Source organism: Podarcis tiliguerta (assembly GCF_965153285.1).
Source record: "Podarcis tiliguerta genome assembly, chromosome: 4".
Lineage (NCBI taxonomy): Eukaryota > Metazoa > Chordata > Lepidosauria > Squamata > Lacertidae > Podarcis > Podarcis tiliguerta.
The window spans coordinates 39,482,397-39,507,723 of record NC_139537.1 but is presented as its reverse complement, the minus strand read 5'-3'; the positions used below and the strand labels follow the sequence as shown (position 1 = coordinate 39,507,723).

Genomic DNA, 25,327 nt, shown 5'->3' with positions numbered 1-25,327 from the left:
TGCTGCAATTTACTGTCTAGGGTACATTTATAGCTAAAGCTCAGAAAATCACTATTATGTTTCTGGCGTCCTGGCTTTCCTTAATTTTCCTCAGGCACCACCTGTAGTTGCCTGAAACAGGGGCCAAAGGGTTGTGTTACCTCTCACAAACCCTTGAGAGATCACTCTGTTGTTGCTATCATATATTTCTGCTTCACTCACATACAAGAGTACCAGAAATGTGTCCCTTTCACAATACATAGAAAGTTGAACTTTGGCGTAAGTTTGGAACACATTCTGTGTACACACAAGACATCACAGCTATTAGAAAATTCCGGGTATGGAGTATTTTTGTGTTCATTGTTTGAAACTGAGGGCACTTCCAAACTGTCTTTATTTTTAGGTAAGATTCTATCCATACAGAAAATTCAGGTTACAAAATTTAAGCAGGTTTGGAGTTCCTGCACCCATTTTACCATTACATCTTTGACTTCTTCGTCTTTTAGGTGCCAATATAATAATAATTTATACATTTTAGACAGATTTTTTATTATTAGAGAGGAGTACTTTATCTAGTTCAAAAATTATCTTGTCAAACCCATTTTCCATTTTATCTTGTTTAAAAATTCCATTGAGTTGATGATATTGCAGCCAACTTACACCAATATGTTTTAATGTGTCATAGTCCTTTAGTCTTAGTTGGTTATCTCATTCGTCTAAGACTGTACTTTTGGGATAAGGAAAGTGACATGTTCCAGTACCAACCCAGTAGGGTAGCCTAGTAAATCTGGTGTTCCCATCCTATTTCTGTCTCTCTCTGTTGCCCCCACCTACTAATGTGGCACCTAGGGCAAGGGGTGTGGGTAGGAATGGGTAGGAAATGGGTAGGAATTGGTAGGAAAAGCTTAGCAGAAATGACTATGCCTTGCTGTTGTAACTGACTGCATTGCAAAGAAAGAGGAAACTCGTGGTAATAAGTCAGGTTAAGAAATCACTGAGAGTAGCCGAAAGATAATGCCTTATAAGGTACTAGGAAGGTTTCTGGGTGACTTGGAATCACGAGGAAAAATGGAGAACAGTTAGAAAACTATTGAGCATGCTGAAAAGGGCTATGAATTTTGGTCAAACCACCCCTGGTGGAGCTACAGCTAATCAGCATGATCATGGGATGTATGTAATGGAGGGGGTACGTATCAAGGGGGAAATAAGAAATAGGCGGCCCGGGAAGTCTGTAAACTGCAGTCTCCTAACCAACAGGAGAATGTAGGAGGGAAATTCGGACTGACTATAGGGTATAAAGTACCTTTAATGTACTTTATGGGAGCCTCCCTCTTTACAGGACAAGCTGGGGAGTTGCACATGCAGCGCTGTTTTGATGATAAACATTTGGTTTTGCCTGATCTCGGTGTCAGACTCCTTCTTACCATGCAGCAATTGATTTCCTCTGGGGAAGATCCCTGGGGCAAATTTGTCCAAAAGGGAGAAAGGGATGGGGAAACGGGATGACAAGGACTAACTAAAATTCTGAGGCAAGGAGGAAGCTTCCTTTCTGACCTCTGAACAGACACGGCTTAGGCGCCCAATAAAAACAAATAGCATGATTGCCCTTCATATATTTGGCCTATTCCCCAGCCAAGTGAGGTCCCTCGATGGGTGGGGATAGAGTTAAAAAGCCCTGCACTTCTCTCTCGCCAACCTGACAGCCAGTGCCTGGAAGTGCTATTATTAGAAGGCTGATAAAATTTGAGGCTGACAGTTGTCCTGCCCCTTTGGGAAGAAATCACAGCGAGGGAAGGAGGGCAGCGGCCCTTGTCCTGACTGTGATCCCGGCGGCCTAATTCCCTGCTCTTTTTTTGACTGGGTGCTTCACTTTACTGCTAACAAGGAACATTAAACTGTCAGGAGACGTACCCTCCCAGCAGAACCGGTAAGTTGCTGTGGGGCTTTCATAGCTTCTTGCTTCGTTTGGTCTTGCTGGGTCATTGTGTGGTGTCAACAACTGCCACCGCCACCCTGCCTGCGGAGGCCTAGCTGCATTCCTGACATCTGAGACAAGCTGCAAGGGGGGCGAGAAAGGGGACTGTGTAAGGGAAGAGGCATCTTCCCTCGCGGCCTGAAATGGAGCAGGTATTTTTGTTGCACATGGATCACACATCTCCCCTGTATGGAGAAGCCTCAGGAAACAAGTGCTGCCTCTCTAGACTCCGTCCTAACAACCCAAGAGCAGGATCCCAGGGGTGCTGTGGGGTGGGGGACAAAGTGCGGTGGTAAGGCTTATAGGTCCACTCAGAAAATTGAATTGCAAAATAATAATAAAAAACCTCTAGCCCTACTTTATTCTGAGCTGCAATCTTAGTTGGGGGAGAGTCCCACTAAACACAACTGGAGTTACTTCTGAGTAGACATAGGGCTGCACTGTTAAGAGCATTTATTGTTATTTATTTTTATACTTCATAATAGCTATTACCTATGTGAACATTCACACTTTAAAAAAAAGCAAAAGGATTTTGCTTTTAGAAGGCACTTTTAATGCATATGCCTATTCCACTAATCAGGGACCATTGGTTTAGGGCTGGATGTGATGGCCCTCACTTACCCCTCTGTGTGTGTATTGGACCTGTGTATATCTTTGGGCCTACATGGCCCTGGATTGCTCTCCCCCGAGAGGCAGCCAGCTCAGTTTCGCCAAGTGGGGTGGAGGCAGGCAGACTGCTGGGGACTGTGAACCCAGGGATATTAACACAGACCTTCCAAATGTCCCTATTTTCCAGGGACGTACCTGGTTTAGAGAAGCCATCCCAGATTCTGATTTGGTCCTGGAATGTCTCACATTTCCTTAAGATGTCTCTATTTTCATTGGAGAAATGTTGGAGGGTATGGAGTTATCCGACCCCTGAGCTGTCCGAAGGCAATCCTGTACAGTGGTACCTCTGGATGTGAACAGGATCCGTTCCGGAGCCCCATTCACATCCTGAAGTGAATGCAACTCGCGTCTGCGCTTGCACGGGTCGCGATTCGCTGCTTCCATGCATGTGCGTGACATCATTTTGAGCGTCTGCACATGCATGAGTGGCAAAACCCGGAAGTAACGCGTTCTGTTACTTCCGGGTCGCCGCAGAGCGAAGCAACCTGAAGCAACTTCAACCCGAAGTATGACTGTATAGGGAAGTTTTCTTTAATGTTTGCTGTTTCGTTATGTTTTTATATATGTTGGAAGCTGCCCAGAGTGGGTGGGGCAACCCCGTAAGATGTGTGGGGTATATATAGAAAAATTATCATTCTGGATTGGGACATCCCCATTTTCATCAGAGAAATGTTGGAGGGTATGTTAACAGTTTCTCTAACTTCCATTAATATAGTGCTTCCAAAGCTTCTTGCCTCCTTTCCAGTGGGTGGTATTGCTTTATGGCAAACATCTCTTTGGAAGAGAGGCCTAGGGTTTAAAGTCGTGTGGAATCAAATGTTTGATCTCAATTGCTTGGGGTGGTTCGTCGTGGAAAGGAAACCTCTCATACTTCACATTCTCAGTAACACACAAACCCCCTTTCTGAACCACACTGATCTGCTTTTTGTAGCTTGGCAGATGGGTTTGCTCGATGTGCCTCTGCCTTTTAGTACGTTCTGAACCTCCTAATCCCACCCTCCCCAATTCCAGCGTGTTCCCACAGCAACTATGGCAAGTGGTATGGATTCAGATGGTGAGCAGGTGGTGCCCGATGGAGAAGGCCCTGATGTGAAAGCCGTGCAGGCCCACTATCTTCGCAGTCCCTCTCCCAGCCGGTGAGTCTTTTGCCAAGTAGGCCTCTATATCCCTCTGATCACACGGAACAAATGCCAGACATTTTCTAGCCTTCCCCCTTCCTTTTTAAAAATTACCTTACGCTAACCCTGTGCATTATCCAAACCCCGAGCAAGGCAGAATTTAAAGAGTTCTTTCTTATTTCTTTTAGAAGCCAGGGTGGAGAGCTCATGCATTATTTAGCTAATCTAATTGGGTCAACTGAGGTTTTCCACAAATTCAAGTGTTATTGGGGGAAAGCATTATCAAAGTTAAGTGAGGCAGCACAGAGGAAACAGAGCCCACCCAAGCTGCCATCATTTGCATCAGTCTTTTCACAGTTCTTTGATTTGTTTGGATTCAAGTGTTTGATTCAATTGATTGTACAAATTTGGAATCTTATGTGAAGCAGGATTTCTGGGTCTTGCATAGAGGCATGCCCAGTATTCCCAGTTAGAAAGCAATAGTCAGCCCCTATCTATTTTTGAGGTTTTCTTTATCAAGCATGTTTTAGTCTGCAAGAGAGAGCCTTTTTCAATGCCCCAAACCTGTGTGATCTTGCCTTTTTCTCATTCAAAGGCATCGCTCAGTAGATCTCGACCCAGTGTGTGGCAACTGTTGGTGCGGGGGGGGGGGAGAGTGAATTCCTTACTAGGGATCATTCATTAAGAAAGGAATTAAAAATACAGCTGTTGATACCATAATGCTGTTTTGCAAAGCTACGGCATGTCTGCACTTGAAATACTGTGTGCCGTTCTGGTCGCCTCACCTCAAAAAGGATATTGTAGAGCCATCAAAGGTTCAGAAAAGAGCAACCGAAGTGGTCGAGGGAATTTGAGCGAGTCCTCTAGGTGGAAAGGTTGCAGCATTTGGAATTTTTTAATCTCTGAGAAAGGAAGCAAGGAGGCCATGAGCAAAAGCATGGTCCAGTCTATATGAGCGTCTCAGTAGAGCCTATTAATGAACATTTGTACACTTAAAGACGTAGTCGCAAGTAACCCTCACCCTATGCATTCACTGAACATGTAAAAGGGGCTCCTGTTTTCTGGCGTGTTCTTAGTTCCATTCCTTAGGGATATTAAAGGATAAATCAGGCTCTGTAGGCTGATTCATTTTTTCTTTTATCTGTTTCTGTTCCCATGGCTGATGATGAGACTGAGTGCTGCTAGCCAAACCATCTGTCTTTCCTGTAGCTTAGATACACTTGGCCAAGTTCTGTTTTTTCTTTGCATATGGCTCATTTGCATGTACAGTGTTAGTATGCCCTAAACTTACTTGCAATTGCTTTTTTAAAAAAGTTCCATAGTGGTTTGAATATGTACGTGAGGGCAGTCACTTTGACGCTAGATGTTATTGGGGTGATCTGTGCTTTCTCTTTACCATGCTGCTAGATTATTCTTTGGGGAGGAGCAAAAGGGGGAAAGACCACCCACTCTCTTAGAGACACACAAATCTATTTTGTGATTAAACAACTTAACAGTTAAATTCTATTCATATCTACTCAGATTGTTGTGTTCAATGGAATTTACTCTCAGCCAGTTCAATATGCCTAAATCAGGGATGGGGAAAGTTTGGTCTTCCAACTGTTGCTGGATTACAACTTCCATCATTCCTGACCATTGATTATGATGACTGACGCTGATGGGAGGAGAGTCCCATAACATCTGAAGGGCTATATATTCCCTAAATTATTGTGCCTGGTTTTCAACAGGTGTTTTATTTTTCCTCCTGTAAAATATTGGAGGAATTCATGGTTTAAGCAACTCAAAATGCTTTTAACTAACATTTTTGTTGTTGTCAGCACAGAGAGGCTTTTTATACCAGCCTGTTGCTCTTCACTATGGATCCAGCAGTCCTCAATAGAGATGGAAGGGCTCTCTGTTTGTTTCTTCACTTGCTCCAATACAACAGAGCTTCCAAACCCAAAACTCCTGTTCTTAGTGTTGCCGCTTTTCCCCTGCCACTGGCTGTGTACACCATACCTTTAAAGCTCATTTGAGCCACATTCTTTCCTTCCAAAAATTCTGGGCACTAGTTTGTTAAGGGTTTCTGGGAATTGTTACTCTGTGAGGGGTAGACTACAGTGCCCAGAATGTGCTTTGATGTGCTTTAAAGATACACAGCCATTAAAGGTTTCATGCTTTCTACAAATGGCATGTCAATTAGGAATTTGCCAGAGATAGTTTTCATATCCTTCGGTTGTAGAACAACCTTTTCCAACCTGGTGCCCATCAGATGTTTTGGTCTACAACTCCCATCAGTGCCGACCGGCTTGATCATTGCAGAACGACAGCTTGGTGGCTTCCTTCACACATCCATGAGCAGAAAGCTAATTGGATTCTCTGCATCAACACCTCAAACAGGTGGCTTTGAAAGTAGCACTATCAGTGGAGCAAAACATTGTCTCTGCTTCAGTTTCAGCATACTCAAGAAGGCAAGGGATCTCTTATAAGTATGAGTGCTACTTGTATGTTTGCTTGTAATTCTGGCAGCACAACACTTTGCAGTCCCTTAATTACAGATCTTCGTTTAAGTTGAGGAGGCGTAACTCAAACTGACATTCTCTGGTGCTATAAAGAAAAAAGCATCTTTGTGCTGCAGGGTGTATTGTAGAGGATGGTGTGTCTAGATTTTAAGGGTGAAATTCAAAATTGCACTATGTTGATTGTTCTGCCAGGGCAAGCTATCCTGATGGAACAATCAAGTGCTGTTCTGGGGGTTCTCTTGACCATTCATAGCCAATTTTGGGGGACACAGAAGAAGGAGAGAGGGGAACCCTGTTGTACAAACTGAAGTCCTAACACTGGCTTCTGCTGCTGGGATGCATGAGTTGAATTCTGCCCAAAGTAATCGATTTCTAGGCAAAATGGCAGCCTTAACGTTAAAAGGGCTGAAGTGGGGGGGGGGGGACTTTGTTTACCTTTGACAGAGGCAATGAAAGGGCAATGCTCACACTTGCTACATAAACACCAGAGCTCCATTCCTGCTCTTTCCCCAGCCAGTCCCTCCAGCTTAATATGCATTAGCTAAAGCCCCAGCTCTCTAGTGCTTTGTACACTTGACCCCTAGACATCACAGGCTTCTCCTGGCCTTCTCCACTGCCACTGCCTTGGGAAGCTGGCTGCCCATATAACGTTTCATGGTCGGTTGCTATGGAGACCAATTTTGATTAATGCAGCTGTCAGGCAACCCTCTGTTTACAACAGTCGGAGACATCTGGACTATCATCCACCCTCTAGTGGAGGAAAAGGAAACATCTTCCTCTTCTGTAAAAAGAGACACAGGACTCCGTAACTTTACCACAGTGGTAACTAGAGTGTCACTAGAGGGCAGGGGGATTCGTGGCCTAATGCTTGGTCATTGCTCCTTGCTCTGTGCTCCCCTTTATCTCCAGGGGAGAGATGTGGGCTGATAAACCCCAGAGTCAAAGGGAGACAGCAGTGCATCATTTATTTGCCTCTGAGCTGCCTTTGAGCTGATACCGGGTTCAACAAGTTCCTCATCCCCACCTGCATTACTGGACATCAAAGAATGTTACAAGCATTATATTACAAAATCTGGGTATCACTACAGTATCTACTATGAGAGCATTCTTGCTCTTCATTTTGGAATAGGGAATGGGAGACAGTAGATTAGTTTATACAAACATTTTTTGTTTTTGCTGGGAAATGCTTTTCCCCCACCGATTACTCCAGTTTACAAATGTGCCTCCATATGGTAAAATCAACATACAACAAAGGGAAATGTAGCGCTAGTTTTCTGTAGATGAATTTTATGTTATAGTATCTTAATGCAGCACTTTTGGGAAGAGGAACACATTGATGAGAATGAATAATAAAAGAAGCATTATGGGGAAATTTAAACTTGTTTTGACATTTTTTCAATTGCTTGTGTGTATGCAAACATGGGCCATCTCCCAGCGTCACCCCCTTCCTGTTCTGTACAGTCTCCCCTCACCCTCAGGCTGCTCTGTTTTGAAATAGTTGTGGAGGCTGTCAAAGGTGAGTCAAATAACTTGTAGAAGCTTGCCTCACATCATTGTCATTTATTAACAGATATTCGTTGTTATCGGATACAGACACTGAGAGCATCTTCATGGAGCCCATCCATCTGTCATCTGCTGTGGCTGCTAAACAGATCATCAACGAAGGTAGGAGGCAGAAAGAAAAGGCAATGAAGACAGTGGGTTTATGAGTAAGGGGAGGCTGGTGAGTAGGTGCCCTCACTTTTGAATAGAGGAATAGACTAGATGATTTCTGGTCCCTCCCTCTCAACTCAATTATCTTATAATATCTGGAGACCATTTATAGAACCTCTGCTGATTAAGGTTACTTCCATGATCACAGTGTATTTTTTAACTGCTGTCCTTGTGCACTCACTTTTTACAGAGATTCCATATGACATCATCTTTATCATCATCATCATTACCACGCCTTCTTCCCTGACAGGGACTCAATCACAGATATCAATACTGATCACTATTCCATTTCTGTGTTTTCCTGTATTGTTCTCATATCTTTATTAATATGTTTTGGGTAGCGTTGTTTAATTTAAAACATTTGCCATTCCAGCCTATCTAGTGTGTGAACTGGCAAAGTGTCACTGAAGCTTCGCTGGGCTACTGTACCTTGAATTAGAAGGTTTCTTCACCTTTGCCTCTAAATGCTTCCTATTTAGCAGGACGATTGCCCCTTAATTAGTCATCTCCCATTCAGCTGGGGAGAGAGGACTTTAATTACTGGTTCCCTCTAATACAAAAAGAATAATGAATAAAGATCAATAATTAAACCTTCCTACCATAAGGTATAGGAGCCAGCTAGTGAAGAGGCAATGCATTAGTAATGCTACTGCCAAAATGAACAAGAAGCAATCGGAGGCAAAAGACGCAAGGATAAACCTTCCTAGTACAGTTGCTGAGGACCTTTGCTGAACAGCCCTTACTTCTAAGTTAAATATTGTAGAAGAACCCTGGCCATGGGGTTGGGTATTGTTGTATATTTAATGCTATACTAAGTAGCACATGGATTTACCATTTAAATTCTATTTGGTGAATTCTACTCATTGTTATAATCAAGTGCCTTAAGAAGGCTAAATGGCCTTGTATGAAAGCTACCCTAGTGCCACGCAACCCCTCTTGATATGTCTCTCTTTTACATTTTGCTAAACAAGACTCTAGGGGTTTTTCCTTTTGAATTCAGTAGTGGTGCATCACAGTGCACTCTGCAACTGTAGATGAAGTGTTTGCCCTAAAAGCTAGCCAGGCTGCTTTCTGCCTTCCATTCATTATTGGAATGAGATTCTACTTAACTCTATATTGAAATACTAATACAGTAGAATGCTATGATACAGTATTTTATTCATTCTATAACATTTGTATACCCATGTGACTGAGTTCTCTGGGCAGTTTATGGACTATTAAAAATACAAACTAAAGTTCAACATTTGCACGGCACTAAAACCAGTGATGAATGTATAAATAAACACCAATGTGGCAGCTAAAACAATGGGAAACCAGCAAAGGGAATAACTTGGCGAAAAGTTCTAAAAGCACAAAACAGGTGTCTCCATTATAATTAAAAGGTCCGGGAGAACAAAATATATGTCCAGCTGGTACCTAAAACACCATAGCATGGCATCAGGTGAGCCTCTTGTGGAAAGGCATTCCATACAGGAGGCAAAGTCACTGAAAATCCCTTTCCTTGTCTCACTTCATTAGGTGGGGAAATCTGGAGAAAGGTCTCAAATGAAGATCACAAGGCTTAGGCTTACCAAGATCCCATCAATATGATTTCAATATTCAATAGTCCATCAAGATTATAGCTTGAGCATTGATGTGCACATAGCTCAGATCAAGGGCCCAGGCACTTTGAGAAGATCCATACCATGCACATTCAATGCACATTTAAAGCACATGGCTTTCCACCAGAGAATCCTAAGAACTGTAGTTTCACCCTCACAGAGCTACAATTCCCAGCACAATTCCCTGCACAATGACAGTTTCCAGGATTCTTTGGGAGGAGCCACATGCTTTAAATGTGCACTGAATGTGCTTTAAATGAGTGGTGTGAATCTGCCCTTCGTTGAACACTCATTGCGAAGCATGTCAAAGGTAAAGGGGACCCCTGACTGTTAGGTCCAGTTGCAGAGGACTCTGGGGTTGCAGCACTCATCTCGCTTTACTGGCCGAGGGAGCCGGTGTACAGCTTCTGGATCATGTGGCCAGCATGACTAAGCTGCCTTACTATTGTCAAAGGTAAACAGGTGCAATTTTGAAAATGTAAGTGTTGTTTCATTCCAGAGTTGAAGACAAAGGAGGTGAAAGCAGATTCTGGGTGTCCAGGGATGCTCGAATCTGCAGAGCAGCTACTGGTGGAAGACTTGTACAATCGGGTTAAGGAAAAGATAGATGATACCAGCTTGTTCAACACACCATGTGTCATGGATTTGCAGAGGGCACTTGTGAAAGACCGTCTTGAGTCTCCAAAGGATGCCGTTGATGAAGTCTGGCCAAATGTCTTCATAGCAGAAAAGTGAGTAGGAAGACTGTTTAACTTTGATTATCATTCCTAGAGTTGGACTTCTCACACTTTATTGGAGAAGATCAATAATCCTAGGTGAAAAATTAAAATCTTTCAAATGTCCCATCCCAAGATAAACTTATGTAAAGAATACCACTATAAAGGCAGAAACTGTTATAGACATACCTCATGTTGTGTCTGCTTCAGGTTGCATGTTTTCGTCTTGTGTCCCGTGGCAACCCCGGAAGTACCAGAATGGGTTACTTCTGGGTTTTGCCGCATGCGCAGAAGCGCTAAATAGCGTCGTGCGTGTGTGCCGACGCAGCGCTTCAGCTTACGTCAGTTCCGTGTTATGAATGGGCCTCCAGAATGGATCCCATCCGTAATGCAAGGTTCCACTGTATAGGGTGAATATTATATCCTGATCTCCTTCCTGCATTCCTGCGAATGACACAACGCATTCTTGATTTGAATGCAGTCAAGGAGATTGTACATACACCAGTGGTGGGAGATCAAAAACCCCTAAACCAAATTAATGAGGGAAGTCAGTTTCTTAGTCAACTAGTTGATGCTGTTTCTATTGCATTGGGGAATTGGCATCTCACATAATTGCTGGAATCTGAAAGTTTAAATTGGACAAGTGAAGATTCCTTTCCCTCCATCAGGCCAGAATTGTACTTTGCAGCCAAGGTGCAGCTGCCACTGAAACAGGCTATCTGATGTCTCTTCCTTCTATCACCTTCATAACATTTAGTTATGCAGAACTTGTAACATGGCATTATGACTTTTCACTTCCTTTTTCCACCTAATTGGCTGCCATTTGCGGGGGTGGGAAAAAATATAACATGATGGCATCACACCACGCATTTTGCATTATTAAACGATGCCAGAGGAAAATGCACAGCCATTACTTTCAGAGGTCGAAAGGTGCTGACCATATTATGTAGTTCCAGCCTCCACTTGCCATGCCCTGATTCTCTCTGATTCATAGTATGAATAAAGCCTGCTTTAAGAAGAAGACCAGCCAATGTACAAATAGCAGCTGCTGTCAACGCTGTTTTAAACAAAAGAGCATGAATTATAAATAAGGTCTTCTAATTTCTGAGCCATTTTTGTTCATGAAAAAAGCTTTTCCCCCAATGGTTGCTTGTCACAGTTTCCAAATGTCAAATCACAGTGATTATGACACAATTTGGTATATGAGTCTTTTAACATTTGCAGCCATCATATTTCCTTAACCCAGTTATTTCAAAATCCTAGTACATATTGGAACGAAGGCCTTATGAGATATCTTGATGGTGTTGCACTGGGAGAATTATTTATGTGCCTTGCAGATGATTTGCTCCCTGAATTTGCCACAGTGCCCAGGGCAACAATAGTAAACATTTTAGCAGTGGCGCATTTATGATCACAGTGATGAAGTACAGCAACTTTCTAAATACCCTAACTGGTTGGTGGCTCAGCTACCCAGAAGGCAATCTCATTCCAAATGAGCATGGCCACTCATTACAGTCAGCAAGGGAGGCTCTCCTGTATGACCAATCAATGGTGGGGGCGTGGCTTGGTGAAACATTGGCGATGGCTGCTATAGTGTTCCCACCTAAATTATGTAACTTCCTTCCTCAAGAGGTCTGTTTATTTCCCTTTCTCTTGACTATCCATTGCCTGGTTGTGACATTAGCACCTATGGGTAAGGTGTTTGCACTGAGCAATGGTTTGTCTTAGCATTGCATGCAAATGTGGCCATTGTAACCTTTTGTGTTCGACCAGATAGTTAACACACATTGTGAACATGCTCGGCACTTACAATACTATTTTAATCACCTGTGGGGTAGATCATTCATATTGCCAGTCTGCACAATCTTGCAGAGTTCCTCATCAACTCAAGCCATTTTTCTATTGCTGGCCTTAGGCTAGTTTTCAAATACTCAAGAAAGTAGACAGAATCTAACCTCTCTTCCTTTGTCTTAAAGGAGTGTTGCAGTGAATAAAAGTCGCCTAAAGAGACTAGGAATTACTCATGTGCTTAATGCTGCTCATGGCACTGGTGTGTATACAGGACCAGACTTCTACAATGGCATGAACATCCAGTATTTAGGCATTGAGGTGGATGATTTCCCAGATATGGACATCTCTAAACATTTCCGTGAGGCTGCAGAGTTCCTTGATGAAGCACTACTAACCTACAGAGGTATGTAGGGCAAACTGCACAACTTCTCATTTTCAGCTTCTGTTGGTTCATATTATCATTTGAGAAGTAGATATTAGGGCCCCTCATACACACTAATGAAGTTCCTTCTGCTCTTCAGACTGTGTTTTTAGTGTTTCTACCATGGCAGTGTTAACCATTTAGGAAAATGAAAATAAATATGCACATTGGGTTGAAGCCAACTATGTCATCTCAGAGTGGGCTTGTTGAAAGCAACAGACATGACTAACTTAAGTCCATTTTAAAGTTTCTCCTCTGAGTATGGGTACCACCTTTATAATTTATATACATATAATAATGGAAAACATGTTTAATATGGTGAGGGGCAAATTCTTCCCAGGTTTTGGAGCATCGTTGTTCTTCTATGGATTTGCACCAAGCTTCACACCAAGTTTCACTGGTGTCACTTAACTGAGAGTAAGCCAGGCTGAGCTCAATAAGAATTGCTTTGGATTAGAATGGATTACAGCATATGTTTGCTGCTATGCTTAAAATGTTTTGAGATTTCTGTGATGAAATATATAAATTATTTATTTAACTTAATTTACAGTACCATGTTCCCAGTTTAGGTATTAATGATAAATTAAATCAAGACTAATGATGACACAACCCACCCACCCCCACCAATTATTTATTTGATCCAGAAACTGTTTCAGAAATAGACTATTGCATACTTCCCAAATCCAGTGTCCTCCAAATGCTGTTGAACGACAGTTCCCAGTATTCCTCTGGCAGTAGTTAACCACCTATATAATTTTACTTCTAGGAAAAGTCTTGGTCAGCAGTGAAATGGGAATCAGCCGCTCAGCAGTGCTGGTAGCTGCTTATCTGATGATCTTTCATCATATGACAATCTTAGAAGCCTTGATGACTATACGCAAGAAGCGCGCCATATATCCCAATGATGGCTTCCTGAAACAGCTTCGGGAGCTCAATGAAAAGCTATTGGAGGAACGAGAAGAGGAAGGTGAAGAGGATTCTGATGATGACACAACCAGTAGCCAGAGTTCTGTTGTCAGAGCTGGAAGCTCTTCCTTGATGTCTGGGAGAGAAGATTCTGGGAGTATCATGGGAGCCAAAGTCCACTCTATCATGGTGGAAGAAGAAGACACAACAAGCCTCCTGGGAAGTGTAATGAGTACCTCCTCTATGGGAAAATCGAGCTTGGTTTCCAAGCAGCCTACTCTTATCAGTGAAGAAGAAGAGGAACAACTCTATGAAGAATGGAGGAAGAAGCAAGGCTTGCCTGCAAAGGAACTTTCAAACAAGGATGGAGAAAGCAAACCCTCAGACCTTACGTTTCAGGTACAGGAGGAATCTGAGGCGGATATGAGTCAGATGATCCAAGAGTGGCAGTCCAAAAATGAAAAGTACCAAATGGAAAGCTACTTGTTTCCCAAGGAGGAGGATGGAGGTTCTAGAATGGGAGAAAGGCCATGCTCTGAAAATGATGTAAGTGAAACAGAAAGTGTGAGTAGCCAAGAGATCAGAATCTTGAAACAACAGCTAGAAGCAAGTGGCATTAACAGAATGAGGAGAGGGCGTACAGATTCCATGTCTACAGAAAGCAGCTGGGATATGTGGAATGAGAGGATGATGGAGATAGAGAAGGAAGCTTCTCGAAAATATCATTCCAAAACTAAATGTGGTCGTGAGAATCCAAGGCCTGACAATGGAAGAAATGGGAGGGATATGGATGAGGAAAGTATATTATCTGATACTAGCTCATTTTATAATTTCTGTCAAAAAAACAAAGACAAGCTTACTGCCTTAGAAAGGTGGAAAATCAAGAGAATTCAGTTTGGATTTCACAAAAGAGACTCAGAGGCCTCTGAGAAATCAAAGGATGAAGATGGCAGCCAACAAAATAAAGAGGCTATGGAAGAGGAGAAGAACTTGTCAGATATCAACCTGACAGCTTACCAAGCCTGGAAGGCTAAACATCAGAAGAAGGTAGGCAATGAGAATAAGGATGATATTGTGGAGCTTGCTAAAGGTGAAGATTCTGCTTCTTCCAGAAGAAAGCAGAGGCGAATGGAGTTACTTGAACACTCAAAGAAAGTTCTGGAAGAAAGTCAGTCTCTCTGCAGCTGGGAGGCAGAGAGTACAATGAGTGGAAGCATCCCTTTGTCGGCCTTTTTGCCATCAACAGCTTCCATAAATGGTGCACAGGATTCTGCCTCAGTATTGAGCATGCAGACCAATCGCTCATCTGTCTCTCAGGCTAGAGGCAGTAGTGGGGCAATGTCAAACCATTCAGTAGCTACAGGTATTCCCAACCTTCCTGTTGGCCCAGAAGACACTATATCTATAGCCAGTATTCAGAATTGGATTGCCAATGTTGTTAGTGAAACTATTGCTCAGAAACAAAATGAGATCCTAATGTTGTCCCGCCCATCATCGGTATTAGCTTCAAGTGTTAAATCAGTTGATGATGACAAGGCATCTCTGCTTGGTGCACAAAGTGGCTTATCACTACCTAGTTCACTATTTCACCAGCAGGGCAACCAATATGCTGACACTCAGTCCATGCTGTCTTGTAACACCTCAATGAGTGGAAGGACAGGAGGATCCAGCTCAAGCAGGAAAGTGACACAAACAAGCAAGCCTCTTTACAGCCTCTTTGCCGATGAGGTTGACTTGAAGAAACTTAACAGAAAGGAAAGGGAGATGCAAACAGAGATGAGAGAGAAAATGTCAGATTACCAGACCGAGAAGGTTATCAGTGACAATAAACGTAGCACTTTATTTAAGAAGAAGAAGATCAAGGAAGAGGATGAGGATGAGAAGGCAGAAAATTATGCAGAAAATGTAATTGGTGGCCTTAGGTACCCTTTAGAAGCTCACAACGACAGGAGTGACACAGCATCTTCTTTCTCAGGCCAGTTTGCCAGAGCAGGTGCTATAAGGTCGGAGGTAGAAAAGAATGTAAGTAAGTGGCTCAGTGGCTTGAAAACAGAAGAAAAGTCCTCATACCAGGACTTCTCTGATGCTAGTGGAGAAAAATACAGGAGATCATCATTCAGAGAGGTGGACACTGAGGCTTCAAGCTATAATTTTTCCAGATCTCAAAGAGAAGAAATTGATCGCTCTTCAACCTTTCAGTGCAAAGATGACTTGCAGAGAACCTCCTCACGATTTTCCTCTGCCTCTGCACAAGAAGATAAGGCAGCTCGCACATTTACACGGTCCAAATTCAGTGAGACAAGTTCCAGAGAAGAAAGTCCAGAGCCATGTTTTTTCAGGAGGACACCAGAACCATCCTGCAGCTCAGAATCGCCTGAACCACCCACCAGGAATCGGATCAGGTCACATCGCTTGGAAGAGCGCGAAGAGGAGTCAAGTTCAGACACGTCTGAGTTTGGAGCCAAGAGAAAGTTCACCCAGAGCTTTTCAAAGTCTGAGGATAATGCAGAGAAAGAAGAAAAGGTAGAAGAAAGAAAAGAGTGTTATGCATCAAGGCAGTTATTCAGACACAGGCAAAGCATGCGCAAGGAGGAGGAGGAAGAAATGGATGATGATGCCATAATTGCTGCCTGGAGGAATCGGCAAGAAGAAACTACGGCGAAGCTCCGCCGAAGAAGAGAGGAGCGGAGTGATAGAGAACAAAGTCATGCCAGCTCCATGTCTCCCCCTCCCATTTGAAAGAAAACTTCCACAGTCCCTACGAGAAACCAAGACTAAAATGCCCCTCAGTTTCATCAACCTCCATTGCATTTCCTATCACCCTTCCCAGAACAGAGCACTGCATTAATCCTACAGGTATTCTCTTATCTTCAATTCTCAACCTGAGATGAAGATACTAATGACAGCGGCTCTTCCCAAGAAAAAGGGATTGTGTCCATAGTCAATTATTGGTGTGCAGAAATGCATCAAGTTGTTTCTGAGACAATTTCTTCAACAAAACAGTAAACATAATTAACAATAATAATCAAAAGAAACAACAGAGGCTCAGCTAATTTGCTTCAGATATTCATTTGATTCTGTTTACTGCAATCATTGAAGAGTCACTCTGGGTTTTGTTTTTTTTCTTTCCACTTCATCATGATTAGAATTGGAACAAAATCAGCAGCCTTTGCCACTAGTTTGAAAACGTAGCTGCTCTTACAGCATATATGCCCTGTTCCCTTGTGGATAGTACAATTGAACTTATATTATTCCTTTCCTTCTAAATCCCAAACCACAGAGCCTTTTCTTTCTCTTGTGTGTATCAATAGAAGGGAAACTACTGAGAGAATAAATGTAATGTTTGTTCCCATGACAACTTGTAACTGAGCAAAATATCAATCATTGGTCACATGGGGAGATCTTGTTTAAAGGTTTTAATTTTGTTTGCTATAAAGGAGACTACACTAGATAGAACAAATTACCTGTAGAACAAAACATCAGGCCCAGCCTTAGAAAACATATGCTACAGTGGTGATTATCCCTTTTAAATGTAAATCCAGGATATATATTGGTGTGTGCACATTAAAGGGAAGAGAGTCACATCTGTTTGTTTGCCATGGATCATGGAATCATAGAATTGTAGTGTTGAAAGGGACCCCAAGGGTCATGTAGTCCAACCCCCTGCAATGCAGGAATCTCAGCTAAAGCGTCCACGACAGTTGGTCATTCAACCTCTGTTTAAAAACCTCCAAGGAAGGAGAGTCCACAACCTCAGGAAGGAGACCATTCCACTGTCAAACAGCTTTTACTGTCAGAAGGTTTCTCCTGATGTTTAGTCAGAATCTCCTCTCTTGTAACTTGAAGCCATTGGTTTGGGCCCCACCTTCTGTATCAGAAGAAAAAAAGCTTGCTCCGTCTTCCATGTGACAGGCCTTGAGATATTTGACGATGGCTACCATATCCTCTCAGTCTCCTCTTTTCCTGGCTAAACATACCCAACTCCCTCAACCATTCCTCATAAAGCTTGGTTTCCAGATGCTTGGTCATCTTGGTCGCCCTTCTCCTTGCCATAAATTCACCCCACCCAGCCTATTCTTTGTCCAGAATGTCCTTCTACTTCATCTTGCTCCTCAGACCTTCCCCCTACCCTGCATAAATCAGGAGCAGCCAGACCTGACACCATCTTCAGCTTCTTCTCTACATCCATAAGAATGAGCTGGTAATAAAGTAATAAAATGGCAGAGGCCTGAGGTGATAGAATTGACTGCATCATTTCAAATGTTGGGAGGGGAAGAGAAAAATATTTTTGAAAGCTCCTCTATATTAACAATGCACTGCAATCAGAAAACTGATGTGCTATGGGGCGGTATTTGCAGGAAGCTTAGTACATGGGAAAGCAATTTTTAAAGAATAGCATACCCCATCAGCAACCTAACGTAGGGTAGTCCAGGGCAGATTCAGATTTGATGGGGCTTTTGGCAACGTGGCCTCCCCAGGCCCCTGACTGCCGGCTTACCTGGCCACAGCAGGTGACTGTGGGCCTCTATTTAACATTCTCCACTATGCCCCTCACATAGCATTGTTCTGGGACATCATGGGAAATGGGAAGTGCTGGTTTGTCAATCAGGCAGGCTGGGCCAGCCCAGGAGGAATCCCTGCCACAGTGCTAGGGCACCAGCTTTTGGCATCAGGCCTGGTGCCATCCAAAATTACCTCAGGATTCTGTTACCTCAGGATTCTACTGCATGTGTAGACTAGACCTGAAATCCCAAGTCCAAAACGCCTTTGCTTTCCCCAGATAAAAATGGCACTCCTTTCCACCACCTATTTCTATCTAACCAGTGTTTTGAGTTGGTTTCAGGTAATTATGACTGTCCATCATTTTTAAAATAAGAGGCTTGTTTTTAGACAAAAGGGTGTTTGATTCTTTTTAAATGGGCAAAGTTGATTCAGCCGCATCTGCCTTTTTCGCGTGCTCTCACCTCCCTCTGCTCTCTTTAGAAACAAGGTTTAAGTCCATCTACTTTCATATTTTCAAACAAAACTCATGAAAGGGCCATAAATACCATGACTCGTTAAAATGAAAGCTGTTTTCTCTTCCTCCCATGAGACTGCTTCCTGCGAGAATGGTAGAGAGAGTTCAATTCTTTGAAGAATTCTTCTTCTGTTCAACTAGCTGCAACTGAAAGCTCTCTTCTGGGCTTTGTTCCTTGCATCATCTTGACCAGGCTTTGCCATAGCTCTTCTTTTTCTCTCTGTTGCTTCTGCAAGTGTGAAGGAGGATCAGCGCTGGATAAGGAAAATGGCTTCGTTTGCACATTCTCAGAAAGCTTTTACGGAGGGGTGGGTGGAGAGTGCCATATATGAAAGGCTTCCTCCCCTCTAATATAGAAAGTTGAAATTGCTATATCTTCTTTAGCATGCCAGAGGCACAAAATGAAGGTTAACGAACTCTGGGACAACCAACTAAAAGGTGTAATCAAGAGATGACATTTATTCCTGTCCTTAATTGGATATTGGCTCTGATAAGCTCCCTTCTTGCCTGGGTCATCCCAGGGATAAATCTTTGCAGGACCAAGGCCAGGTATTAGGGAGCGGGGCTTGCATTTTAAACTTACCTAATTCACAGTTTCCAAAACAATACATGAATTGATCCTTTGGAATCGGCAACTCTCCAAACTTTCCAGTGCAACCAATTGGCCCCAACCAATGTGCACACAAAAGGGAGAGGTGTACATAAAATGGTGAAAATAACATACAAAATGCATTATTTTGGGGAAAGGTCTGTGCAAAATGTGTATATTTTTCAAAATTGCATACAAAAATGTGTTTATTGGGAGAAATGTACACCAAAATGCCGACAAATTTCATAAAGATTTTTTAACAAAATTTTTGCAAACTGGTGCAGAGATGTGGCAAACTCAACATAAGATTAGAGAGATGAGAAAATGACAGATTTGTTCATCCCTACCAGAGACAGGTGGGACCATGCCCAAATCTACATAACTGCAAATATTATTGCACAGGTCTGGGTTTGATAGTGTCACAGTTGCTGGTGGTGAAGTCTTAAATGAATTCATTTTACCTTGGTAAAAATCAAATAAAACATGGGGTAGGGATGGAACTTTCCTGCTCTGGAGGACCTATGTGAATGGGCAGTAGGGGGCAGTACTTACTTTGCATCACCCTAAAAAAGGAGCTAGAGTTCTGGGCAGCAAAAAAAACCTTTTACCCACAAAAACAAGTCTTTTTGCATCAAAATAACAGACTGTCAACAAGCCTGAAGAGTCTTCCAGTGACTTTATGGGAAAGCCACTCATTCATTGAACAAATCCAAGAAGAGTAATTTTTCACCACCATTATATCAGCCCAATGATTGGTCTTTAAGGAATTAACTGATTGTAGCCCATGCTTCCTGTTTGCCTTATAAAAACCTCATTATCCAGTAACTGGGGATCTTTTCCCCCTTGAAGCAATAACCACTTGAAACCAAGATGAAGGTTAAAAGGCCTCACCTTTTTTGCCAGGATGAGACCTTAGTTCTCGCAACAAGCAGATGAGACCCTGGGGGAGAGGTTGCATCAGGTACAATCTGCTCCCATGCCGGTCACTTGAAACAAAAGAGGCAGGCAAGGGTGGAATAGGCAGCAGAGCCTCTGAAGTTGATCTTGAGTGAGGGATGGGGAACTTGTGGCCCTTCAGAGGTTAGACCCCATCTTCTATTAGCTTAGACAACATAGCCAATGGTAAGGAGTTGGGGTCTAATAACATCTGAAGGGTCACAGGTTTCCCCATCCCTCACTCAAGATCAGCTTCAGAAGCTCTGTTCTGCCCTTGTGTGTCATCCAACAGGTGCAATGAGACAGGGTCTTTTAGGTACTGATGCTGACATACTGGAAAATTATCCTTAGGGAGATCTGCCAGGCATCTCTCTCCTTGTTAAGTATCTGTTAGGATGCTTTACAGATTTACTGGGGAGTAAGACACCGTAAACACATTCGGCCTTGCTTCTAAGCAGACAGCCTTAGGACTGCTGAACTCTTTTTAACTGCAGCTTTCTACTGTTCTTCATGTCAGCTGTTTTAATATGTGCCTTTTAATATTGCTTTATTTGATGCATTTTTTGTTAATTTTGAATGCAGCTTTGAGTGTTTTAAAAAACAATAGAAGGGGAGGAAAAACTTAGAAGGGGAGTAAAATAACCAATCGTAAGTACAAGGCTTTTTCTTTCTTCTGCTGAAGTCTGACTTAAATACTCATTTTTGCTATTCTGACTGTGTATTTGTCATATATTGTCCTTTTTAATTGTAGTCCTGCTAATATTTTGTTTCTATTTGTCTGCACTAAAACAACATTCCTCATGATGCAGGAATGCCCTTTCATTACAGTTTAGAAAACAAGTAGCATGTAAAAACATCAACAAATTAATCAGATCAACAAATAACTAATATTTATTTATTGTATGCTATAAAACAGAGCATATACCGTAGTTTAAACTGGCTTGATTGTGATTTTGGTGGAGAAATGCCGCAAAGGATTACAGAGAAAACAGCCTGTTTTCACAGCGCTGTATGCCTTTCTCCAGCTGTTTAACATATTTTCAAAGCATTTGAGAAACAGCTTGAAGAGAGTCCGATAACACTAGCCACAGAAAGTAACCAAGTTCAAGGTTTTTTAGTGCAGCTGCTAACAGCAAAAATAGGGCTTCACAGAAATGTTTCATGCAGCACCAATTTTGTTTGGGCAAAATTTCAGTGTCAAAATGCATGACAAGGGGTCATGCCAACACTTTGGGAAGTGGAACAGTTTTTCCACTTGGTTTTTTGTTTTGTTTTTAAATTTCACAAAGCTTTCTAAATAGTACCCAGTGATCACAACACATATCCCTGTCGGTTTCAATGGGACTACAGAATATAAGGGATTTTATCCCTCTGTTTGTCAGAGCCAGGACTTGAACTTCTTTGTCTGCAACCGCAGACTGTGACTCAACCTTGACTTTATCCCACACTGGCGTATTATCATTGACACCATCAAAATTATTTATTTATTTAATATACCTCTATCCCTGAAGACACTTGCACCTTCACAGACAACAGAATTATCCCCAAGCTGCATACCTGATCCTTCAGGAGGTGTGCTGCTCTGTCCAATACATGTTGCAAACCTCTATGTAGTTCAGCTGTTTCCAGCTAACAGTACTTTAATCTTGTCTTAAGTTTCAGTTTCTGTTGGTTTGCCCTCATCCATCCTAAAATGGCCTCTGGGTGCCTGTTAAAAGTTTCCGTAGCCTAATTGGGATTAGTAGGTAGAAACAATGAATTGAGCTCGGTGTGCAGCTGTGTGCTGGTGAGACCTTGGCTTGTGGACGACATCTCCCAATACATTATTACATAATAATTCTATGCCCTGCATTATTTCCATGTGGCAGGAGGATGAGGAAAGATGCAGTATTCTTGGGGTCTCAGCCTGTGACAAGCAGCTGTCACTTGTGCATGTGAGAAACGTTATAGCAAGACAAGCAACCGCCATCAGATACAGATACCTTGTTCCATTATACTGCGCAGTCAATTTCATTCTTCTTTCCCAGTCAGCGCACTGACTGATGGGAAACAGAGGGATTTAGTTAAACTGCAATATCTCCATGCACCATAAGGGTATTTCTAAAATCTATTTTGACATAGCTATTGTAGTTAATTTCCAAATCGCTGGCTTTTCTCCTCTAATGATCCTTTCTGGCCAGAGTTCCCAAATGTGATTTGAAATCCCATCTCTGCGTGTCTAAGGAAAGATTGATTGTAAAACATTTATATGCCAGTTCTGTAAATCTCCAACACTGTGGAAGATACAAGCCCTGACGTGTGTTGCAGCGGCTAGGGCAGTGCACTCTGCCCTCTCCACCTTGGTGGATAAGCCCAGCTTGCAGAATAAAGTGCAAATTAGCTGGAGCCCAAAAATTTCTTCACTAGGTGGCTAGGCATCTCACAGAGTCATATGGAATCACCATATATGGAAGAAAGGGTGGGGATTCAGTGAAGAAGATAAATAACCCTTGGAGGCAGGGGGCAGCTGCCCCCCCCCATTAAGTAAATAAATAAAAATTCTTTCCCCCCCCCCAATAAATCCTAGCTACTCCCATGCTTGGAGGATTTCTTAATCCAGTCAGCCGATGGATATAGAAGGTCTACCTCAAAGTTCAGAAGGGCCTAAGTGGAATTCAGTTTTCTAAGATTTGTGATCTCCTTTTCCTGCTAGCTCAGTTGGTAGGACATGAGACTCTTAATCTCAAGGTCATGCGTTTGAGTTCCATGTTGGGCAAAAGGATTCCTGCATTTCAGGGGGTTGGACTAGATGACCCTTGTGGTCCCCTCCAACTCTACAATGCTATGATCCTGAAAGAGGAGAGAGAAATTTATCAGTCAAAATGATTCTGTACCAGTAACTGTCTCCCAGCATTGTCTTGAATGAATGAATTTTATTCTTTAGGTCACAGACCAGTTCCAGCCCACATGCAATATCAATACCAAGGAACTCATAAAACAAGACAGGGATACATTTGAATTTGCAATTAGGTGTAACGGGGACAATACAGATATAGCAACAGTTAAAAATATATAAATTAAAACTTAGTCATTGTTTTATAGCTCAGTTTGTGATGTGTTGTTGTTTAGAGACCTGTTTAGAGCAGCTGTCATTGTAATGCTATAGGCAGGGCCAGTTCCACTTCTGGGGTGGAGGGGGCTCAGCATATTGCCTTCAGAAGGCCCCTTCCTACATCAATGGGACTTCCCATGAGTCCTGGCTAGGTTCCTAGGCAGTGGCACAGCCAGCAGCAGTTCTGTGAATCTTAGAGCTCCCATTTATTTATTTTGTTATTACTAAACTGGGGTAATGTCAAAAACTGTCATGCTACCGTGGGGCTCATTAGAGGAAAGGGAAAGGGGGCTGCAGGAGCTGAGGCAGGTGCTGGGTCCCTGGCAGCTGCCCAAGAATATCAGGTGCTAAATCTGACCTGGCATATTGCTGCCCATATGATTCTATAATTGCTCTCAGCTTTAATATCCTACACTGCCTTTATTATGAACTCCTGAGAATGGATAAATCCAGTCAGCAGAAGGAAGCTGATGGGATTCTTTAGAGACTAGCAAGACATAACTGGAATTTTGTTTTATAAGAGTTGGTATCTCCTTTTCAGCTCTTTCTCATACCTCTCAACTGTCCCGATTTAACCAGGGCATCCTGTTTTGGGGGGCTGTGCGCTCACATAAAATCACAGTTCCAAAACACTGTGTTTTGGGGCACTGTGCTTTTGTACGGGTCACGTGACTCACGCTGGAGCGTGGCCCCAAAAGATGCACATCCTGGTTTTTCTCTGGGACATGTTGGAGGGTATGCTCTCTGTTATAAGAATGTTTAGGTCTTATATATATATAATAAATGTTCATATATGTACCAAGCAAACACATATATAAATATATGAAGCACATGTCTGAAACCCATGGGAAAAGTCCTAAAGCCATTTTGACTCTTTCAGTCACCTCAAATATTTCTTTGCAAGGTTGAAGGAAATGCAGAAACCTCCCCATTGTCTCTGTCCTCACAAATCCTGCCTTAAGAGCACATTTAAGGTGTGAATAGAGTAAGCCTATGACCTGGCTCAGTAATTAAGTATTATCATTACAAAAAAATGGCCAGACTCCCCAGGTAATCCAGTCAAGTGACCATAAACAGGTAACCTGGCAGACAGGGTAAAAACGCACTCAGATTTCTGTTGTAGACCACCTTTTCTGTGATGTAGGTATGATGTATCTGGGGGGTGGTCTTGGACTCTAGGGTGGGCAATTTAAAATGTCTATATAAAGGCAGGCACACCTTTGTACTGGGTCCTCCTCCTCTCTCCTGCGTGTGGGGAAGCACCCTGTTGCAACAGGCTTACTAGCTGCTTTGCTTCTCAATATTCTCTGGTTGGTCTCTGTTATTTTTTCCTACTGATAGAGAACCTACAAAGGACTCTAAATGGGCTCTTGGGTACCCCATAAGGGAAAAGGAGCAGTTTTTTTTACTTATATCACTCTCTATCAAGAAAGGCTAACTACAACAAAAGTAGCACCAAGTAGATGCATCTTGGGGAGAACCAATTTGTTTCTTCTGCTTGTTATATGAGCTGTAATGTGTTAGAAACATGTGCTGCAATAATATATTATTTAAACTCTGACAATATTAACTTACGTGCTACAGCTAGAGAGCGGGTTGCACAGTCTGATTGTCAACAATAATAAACATTTGTCGGTCTGTTTTAATTAGCCATACATTTAGTCATAAAACCTATCACATTTGTTTACATATGTTTTATTACCTGTTTTTGCACCACGGGGAATCAAACTGTCAAACAGATGAACCTTGCTCTGTTTGAGGTTGTTTTGGTAGTGTGATATTTGTGGAATCACAACAGTAAATGAGGAAGAACCACACATCACCTCCAAATCATTGGGCCCCAAACTGGAACAGATGCACCTGGTGGCTGAGGAAGACAGTTGGTTTGCTTCTTTTCTTCTGTTCTGTGACAATTATTTTTTAAAAAAAAAATACCTACCTGTTACTGGAATGGAATTTTGTAAGTATTATGATATAGATTGTTGTTGTTTAGTTGTTTAGTGGTGTCCGACTCTTCGTGACCCCATGGACCAGAGCACGCCAGGCCCTCCTGTCTTCCACTGCCTCCCGCAGTTTGGTCAAACTCATGCTGGTAGCTTCGAGAACACTATCCAACCATCCTGTCCTCTGTTGTCCCCTTCTCCTTGTGCCCTCCATCTTTCCCAACATCAGGGTCTTTTCCAGGGAGTCTTCTCTTCTCATGAGGTGGCCAAAGTATTGGAGCCTCAGCTTCATGATCTGTCCTTCCAGTGAGCACTCAGGTATATGGATACAGAACACTAAATTAGATTGATAGAGCAATGC

The 25,327-nt window shown here is 42.5% G+C and overlaps 1 protein-coding gene and 1 long non-coding RNA gene across 2 annotated transcripts; one reads left to right on the top strand and one right to left on the bottom strand.

Moving 5' to 3' along the window:
- The first annotated feature begins 1,670 nt into the window (after positions 1-1,670).
- STYXL2 (serine/threonine/tyrosine interacting like 2) lies at positions 1,671-16,974 on the top strand. Its single transcript, XM_083438843.1, has 6 exons — positions 1,671-1,906; positions 3,635-3,759; positions 7,813-7,907; positions 10,056-10,287; positions 12,249-12,466; positions 13,251-16,974. Exons 2-6 carry the CDS (start codon positions 3,653-3,655, stop codon positions 16,127-16,129), a joined length of 3,531 nt encoding a protein of 1,176 aa, XP_083294969.1. The 5' UTR covers positions 1,671-1,906; positions 3,635-3,652; the 3' UTR covers positions 16,130-16,974.
- LOC310676730 lies at positions 16,005-25,053 on the bottom strand. Its single transcript, XR_014510704.1, has 2 exons — positions 20,175-25,053; positions 16,005-19,982 (listed from the first exon to the last, which is right to left on the bottom strand). It is a non-coding gene; the product is annotated as an uncharacterized lncRNA (long non-coding RNA).
- Between the last annotated feature and the right edge of the window lie 274 nt (positions 25,054-25,327).